This window comes from Lytechinus variegatus, chromosome 4 (assembly GCF_018143015.1).
Source record: "Lytechinus variegatus isolate NC3 chromosome 4, Lvar_3.0, whole genome shotgun sequence".
Lineage (NCBI taxonomy): Eukaryota > Metazoa > Echinodermata > Echinoidea > Temnopleuroida > Toxopneustidae > Lytechinus > Lytechinus variegatus.
Genome location: NC_054743.1, coordinates 49,919,592 through 49,927,569, shown reverse-complemented (window position 1 = coordinate 49,927,569; position 7,978 = coordinate 49,919,592). Strand labels below are relative to the sequence as shown.

The 7,978-nt window shown below is 37.8% G+C and overlaps 1 protein-coding gene across 1 annotated transcript; it reads left to right on the top strand.

The window, feature by feature from the left end:
- Window positions 1-725: 725 nt before the first annotated feature.
- LOC121414240 (serine protease 23-like) lies at window positions 726-2,703 on the top strand. The gene has a single exon (XM_041607354.1). The coding sequence runs from the start codon at window positions 1,150-1,152 to the stop codon at window positions 2,374-2,376; it is 1,227 nt and encodes a 408-aa protein (XP_041463288.1). The 5' UTR covers window positions 726-1,149; the 3' UTR covers window positions 2,377-2,703.
- Window positions 2,704-7,978: the final 5,275 nt, after the last annotated feature.

Here is a 7,978-nt window from a genome sequence, read left to right as displayed (position 1 = left end):
AGTAAGTGGGTTAGAAAATGAATTGCTTTCTTTAATATAGTACAAAAAAGTAATCTAGGGCAAATATTTTTGTTTAAGGTAAGCGTTAGATAACCATTACGAGGTAACAATAATTATTGGCAGAAAGGGTTTTTCCCTCTAAAAGGGAAATCCTGCAAGTTTTGTTTTAATCAAAACAAAGTTATTATTTTCAATCTGTATTGGCGTTTTATACCAAGCCCCCGGGAGAACAGTTTTCGCAACTGAAGTTGCTACCCTGGGTAAATATACCGTTATTATTATTATTACTATTATTATTATTGTTATTATTATTGTACAAACGTCATCATACCCTGATGCCGCAGACTTCGTTCAAATTAAAGAGATAGTTCAACCAAGGAGCTTGGACAGAAGCTTTTTGATGTTCCAAGTTGGTTAATTCAATGTTTTTCTTGCTCCAAAATTCGCTTTACAGGTCCTTTAATATCATTCAACATTCCAATGTTCACGAGGGAGATTGTGTGTATATCATGTTCTGTCACAAGTTGGATCGAGATCAGCGTGAAACCCAAACCCCTACGGTAACCCGCAGCGCATTGTGACTTCATCCCTTTTAACTCATCATCACGAGAATACGTCATCAAATAGTCCAAGTTTCTATCCAATCAGAAGCCGCGTCTTGCCTTCCCGCCTGAAAGAGGCGTGGTCGAGTTCAATTCATTATTATCGTAAGCAGGCTTCCGAACTGAAGAGTAGTCACTGCTTTGCAACGGACGCGGCATAATTAATATTTCCAATGTTATATGGCTGGTGAATGGTGAACGATTGCGTTGATACTCCCAGGGTAGCAGACATTGTCTTCACTGACTAATGTTGTGGTAGCTTGGATCATATGTACGCACTAAGGAATGGACGAAGGACTTTTCACATGATCCAGAAATACTTTCAAACTCAAAAAGATTGGACGTTTTTCATTCCTAGTCGCCTTTCCATTTAGAACCAGCCCTTATCGACACAAGTTTCATTTATTCAGGAAGAAGGTGAGAACTCCAGCATGGATGATTTAGGAATCTCGTGTCAAGTTTGAGTTTAACGACTTGATCATATTGCCACATCGGTAAAAACACTGGTCGTTACTGGAAAATATTTAGACAATAAATACACGTCACCATGATTTCGGCTTCGCTATTATTAATCTTGTTGCCATTTGGCGTTGTCGGGGTCGAAAAGGAGAAGGGAAATAATGGGAGTCATTTCAAATGGAAAGGAACAGGCAAGAATCTGACTTATTATCATGAAGTCTGGCACCCCATCCATTTCCCGCCAGGACACAGTAAGCTCACCGTGTCGGATATTCGACATGAAACGGATAGTACCGTGGAAGATAAAGGATCCGGTGGTAACCCAAAGCTCGAATGTGAGGGGCAATGTGCATCTGCGTATCGTGACTTTAACTACACGAAAAATGAGATCAGAGAACTATTAGCATTTGAGACAGTCACTGATGACGGTGTCAAACAGAAGACCGAATTGTCACCTGATGATAATTTTGTGAGCTATCTTAATCATTGGATAGCAGATGAGAGGATAATTTTGGCTAATTTATCTGAGGAGAAGGCGAACTCTCATCGCAGGAGGCGACGCTCGATTGTCGGAGTAAATACGCGGTTCCCAATTGACGACAAGAAGTTCATTTCAAAGGAACCTTATTCCGCAGCGGTTAAACTGTCCACCGGTTGTTCGGGGGTTCTCATCGGGGAACGGTACGTCCTGACCGCAGCGCGTTGCATCCACGACGGAAGACGCTATATCGTGCCGATCAGGGAGTTAAACATTGGTTTCCGCCGTCAACGAAGCCTCAAACCAGAGGAAATATCTACTGATGAATGGGAGAAAGCTTTGATTTGGATTCGCGTCGCCAAAGCCTACCTTCCCTACGATTGGACAAGACTAAAGCAAACCCGGAATTTACCTCTGGATAAGGACTATGCGGTCTTGGCGCTGAAAAGGAGTCCAGATCGGCCATACCTCAACGTTAGCGTCGCGAGCTCGGTGAACGTCCCCGAGGATTCGCAGCTGCACATGAACGCGCTTGACTCGCCAAACGACGCCGCGCTGTACTACCGCTTCTGTGATCTACAAGGAGAAACGTCGGAGATATTATATCAGCAGTGCGACGGCGACAGTGACGCGGTTGGGGCGGGGATTTATGTCCGTCGTTGGGACGGTTTGTTGACGCAATGGACACGGAAAGTGGTTGGTGTCTATTCGGGAGAGCAAGCTTATGACCTGGATGGTGAACAGGTTGTCAATAACGTTGCAATACGTATCACGCCTCTCAAGTTTGCTCAGATATGCTATTGGTTAACAGGCGATTATAATGATTGTAACGGATGAGCGGCAGATAATAGTACCTTTTAGATCACAGAAATGTTTGTAAATATGAGCTTAATTCATACTGTTTGATTATAAAAAATGTATTGTTCAGTTTTGAGGTCATTTTCTGTGATGAATAGTAGGAATATAGTTTATGTATACCAGTGTTGTGCTTGAAGTTTTATGAGATGGAAGTGGTCAGGGAAAGTAGATTGGTAGGCATGTGTATGCCTGAATCAGGTCATAAAGCATGTCTGACATTCTTGTAGCTTGACAATAATTTCATGTGCGGTTTTTTTTATACCTGTATAGATTAGCTATCGCTGATTAATTTGTTTTTCATGAAAATTATTCGGCAACTGCAAGTTGATTTGTTTATGTGATATCAGCACAAATTTAGCATTTTCAAAACGTTTCAACATCCTGAAAAACCGAAATGAAGCTCTGATTAAGTTGGTCATTTTAGTTTTTTTTTAATTTAGGAATGTCAATTGCCTTAAAGATCAACGTGTCGAAAAAAAATAATAATAATTTCAGATTTCGGATTTGTGCTTCTATGAAAGATCTCTCCACTCATTATACTGGAGTCACTCTTCACTTGGCCTGCTAGGCATCCACATCAAAAACAATTGCAAGCAAACAAAAAAAATGTCGGAAAGGGTCCTGTTTTAGACACCTAGGCATCGCCGACGTCCTTTGACAAGCTTAAAAAAACAGGTGCATTTTTTTCAGCACCAATCGCCACAATATATTGGTAGGTCGTGGATCCGATCAACCACAGCTGCGGAAAGCAAGCAATACCAACATCTAGAAAGCGTTTTGTTTAAAATATTTTTTTGATGTGATATATACTCATACATTCATCGTTGTCTCGACAATTCAGTGTGCTTCTTCTTTGTTTAATAAGGATATTGTTCAAAATTATTTGAAGAACAATGATTACAATGACGGATTTCCATACAGCTGAGACTGATTGCAACAAGAACACCACTTTGTTAGACGGATCCCTGGGCATGCTGGGTCATATTTTTCTTTTACAGGAACCTTGAACAATGTCATTTGTAAAAAAAGAGACACACTTAATTCTCAAACAAATAATAAATGTATGAATATATATCATATCTAGAAAATGTTCTGAACAAATGTATGCATTTTAGAATGTTGACGATGCTGGCTATTCGTAATTGTGGTTGATCGGGGGAGCGTTTCATCAATATTTTCATCCGACAAGTTGTCAGATCTGACATCTTTCCATGAATTTGATTGGCTGAGAGGCACTGTCCCTATGGTAACTGTCGGATAAAATGGGACTTGTCGGATAAAACGTCCGACAAGTCCTTTCATGAAACGCTCCCCTGATTGACTCTTTGGAAGGTGGGGCCCTAGTCTCACTCGTTAATATGTCATGTAGGGTCGCTAATTTGATCGAGCGGATTACGCCATTTAGGGATGCATTTTGCTTGTTTGTTTATTATGTTTTCATGAGCCTCTTTGGTGGTACTTTCCTGAACTCAAGACCCATGGATCATCAACTTAGTTATAAGTGAAAATAAAAAGTAATTTAGCAAGACAACGAGGGTAAAAACTGACTAGTTTGCCAATTACCCAAAAAGCTCTTCGGGTTATCGTTCAAGTACATGTTTTAGATCAAAAGGACTCTTTGCAGGATATCAAAGTATATTCCTAAATGAAATATTCGATTAACTGATGTCTAGTGTTGAATTCTTGATATTTAAAACGAACGAATGATGAACAGGTTGTCAAATTTACGGCGCGCCGCCATTCGTTGGATATTTCGTTTAGGTACGATGACCCTCTGAGACGGTATGATGAGGCAACATTAAGCGATGGGGTCTTATCGAGGATAAAAACCCTTGAAACAAGTTTGCTTTTATGAAAATGATGAAAACTTGAGAAAAAAAAGGAAGTAAGTTTAGAGCATATGTATGTTGAGATCAGTATGATATGGACATCTTTCCAGTGGCATTGCGACAAAGAAGTGTGTTGTCAAACAAGTACCTATTTTCAACTTTTCAGAAGTCTGTTCATGAATTATGTGTTCTATTCAAATGTAATACAGATCGAATAAAATATAATACGGGCACATAGTTTATACTTCCATTGGAATGAGCGAAAAACCTGTTTCGGGACAGTGGCGTAGAGCCTGGGGCTGGGACCCCGCCCCCCAAAAAACAAATGATAATAATAATAAAATAAATAAGTAAATCAATAAACAAATAAAATAAAATAAAACAAGATAGATAAATGAATAAAATCATAAATGAATGAATAAATAGATAAATTAAAGAAATGTGAACAGAAAAAAGGAAAAGGAAAGAAAAACAAAGGAAAAAGAGAACGGTATAATACATGTATATCATTTCTTAATATTATGTCAAAATATATCACAAAAAAGTAATAAAAAATATCAAAAATTTTGCTCACTCTCAACTTTTTAGAGATTTTGCCCCATACCTGGCCCCTCAATTTTTTTTTTACTCGCTACGCCACTGTTGGGGTTTACAGAATATCCAGTGCCCCAAGTAGAGAATCGTGCTTGTGTGAAATCACGCATCCTAGTCGCGTTGCCGATTGGAGGATTGTACATAGCATCAGTAATCTCAACATTCAAATGATCATAACTTTATCACAGTTTGTTCAATTGTTTTCAAAATGTTTTTATCTTGTTCTTTGATGTGTCTCTTGTCATACAAACTTACCTGTTCCAATGGTTTCATTGTCCTGTAATGGTTCAGGTATAGATGGATTTCCAAGGAATAATCGAGTGAGGTTCCCGTCTCCTTCACATGGTAAATAGGTGTCACCTGGTTCGGTTCGTGTACTTCAAGTACAATTTGCATAGTGCTTCGAATTATTTGTTACAAAGTTTCAACCACTCAAATGATTTAGGTGGTCCAGGAGTTTCTTTTCAAGCATGTTAAGTGTGCAAGATGTTATTATTTTCACCCACCCACACCCCCCCTTCCTCTCTTACCATGTTGAGTGGGAATTGATTTCCGCTATCAAACATAAATTAAAGGCAACTTCCTATAAACCACATTTCGGACAGTATATCTCCTACAAATAGTTGTGGAATTGTATTTTTTTGTGATCGTCATACAAGCAATTCAATAAATTATTTACAAAAAATATTTTGAAATTACGGTATTTAATTATTCAGTTCTTATGTTCTCATTATGGTTTGTGCGGCTTTACCAGGATACCATGCTTTGTGTCTTCCAAATGTGGAACAGCCAAAAGGCGTTATTCTTTAATCCAAGAAAATATGATTTAGGTGACGGTGTAGGCCATAGCATAGGCCTGTATTTGAATTAATTTGATTTAAACCCCCATTCCACAGAGAGCAAGACCTCTGAAAGACGTAAAACCATGAAATCTGCTTGATCTTTCAAAGGTCTTTCGACAAATTTAAAAGATCTCCGAGCTCTTTCACGATTCCTGATGGATCTTTCAGTGGTCTTCATTGTCTCCATGATCTCGAAAACTGTTTGAAACGGTTCAAAACGGTCTTTCAGCGGTCTTACAGGAAAGTGGTCTTTTGACGGTCTTTCATTTTGCAGTCTTTCAGCAGTGGTCTTTCGAGGAACTTTTAAAGTTCTTATCAATACTTCTTTGATCTTTCGACAGTCTCTCAAGATTTTAGCAGAGATAATAATAATAATAATAATAATAATTGTAAATTTATATTGCGCAATTTCTATTTGGATATACTCAACTGCGCATTACAATACATAACAGATAAGCAGAAAATTTATTAACAGGATACGCAAAAATTTAGTTCACTAAATTAATCGAAGAAAGAGAGAACTGTAAGACTCATAGAATGTCATTGAAAGATCACTGAAAGACCAGGCAAAGTCCATGGAAAGAATTCTGAAAGATTATTTGCTGCATAAGAGATATCTGAAAGACCATCAAAAGATCTCCATAAGACTAGTACGACAAGAAGTACCACTCACTTTATTAGACTTATTTATTTGTTAGTGGGGGTCTTTCGGAGCCATTCCACAGAGATGATAATTTGTTCAATGATTTTGGAGACTGCTTTAACACCTTGTCAATATTTGGTCTTTGAAAGATCCTTCAAAGGTCTCACTCTGTCATTGGAATGTGATCCTTATTTATTTTCTTCTAACATATAACAATATAATATGACAACATGCAATAACACAGACATTTTGACAATAAATCAGAAATATATATCATTGAACATAAAATCACTTGCAGAAAATGGACTGTCACTGTAAGCAAAATGCTTGATATATATATATAAAAAAAACGAAACATATACTAGTTATATAATCATATTATGAGCAGATTGGATGACTACGAATTATCAAAATATAATAAGCTACAAAGAGAGAGAAAAAAAATCTTGCTATAATATAGAATCATGAAGGAAAACGAGGAAGATGATGATGATGATGATGATGATGAGGATGATGATGATGATGATGATGATGATGAAAATGAAGACGATTATTATGATGATATATACGATTTAGCAAATTTTCTAATTTTTGATAGGTTCTAATATTCATTCTTCTGATGTTCGACTGTCAAAATTGAAATTCCACTTAAACAAAGAACAAAATATTTAGTTCACCTATGATGAAGGACCCCTGACCAAAATAGGGTATGGAGTGGACGAAACAACGTGGTCGAATGGAATAGATCGAGAATAATAGATGCAGCAGCCGCTAATTGACAGGCGTGGCCGGTAAATGAGTCAAGCCCAGCATGTTGCACAACCAATTAATGCAGTCCCGCTCGATTACCACTGTCAGCTTGAGACCTCACAATGATATTGACCAGCCACAAAGGTTGTAAGGCGATAGGCACACCCACGGCAAACCGATCCATATAATGCCATTATGAATAGCGTATTAGCTCTGTTCGGTCTGGAGTCGGTTTCAGTGGTGTGACTAGCGTGACTGGCATAAGTCATTAAACCATTGGGACCCACATCTGAATAAAGAGCTTTAAAGCGATGGTTAGGATTTGTGTGACAAGGTCAAGAAACGCACTTGTCACGCAACAGTCATAGCTGTCAAAACAAAACCAAAATGATAAAACCCCACTATTCTGCAATTGTATTTTACAAAAAGAAAAAAAAATGGGGGGGGGGGGTGAACAATTGGAACGACGTTTTTGAGGCTTTGTCTGCTCTATACTGAAAACTGAATTGGTGAGTAATTTTGACAAAATGATAAATGATCGGGATCTTCTCGCCGTACACTTGGATTTTATCCCTTTTGGGATTCAAACCGATGCTCAAACTGAATTTTGAGTCATTAAAATCAAGCAAACGTAACTCTGGAGATTTCCTCAAAATTGGATTAGGACTGAAAAATTTTGCATTATTTACGTGACAATGTTCTGTGCACGTCCTCATGAATATGCAGTTATTGAGTTGACGATATCACTACCCCTTTTATTCATTTGTATTTTATTTAATAGAATTATTGTTTATTAAATTCCTATCCTAAAAGAATTATAAAGAAAAACGTTTTGCTACTTATGACCTATCACGCCTATTGCACATTCATGACGGCTTTCTCATAACTGTTTTCACAAAGTATTGCCAAATTCTGAAAATCCC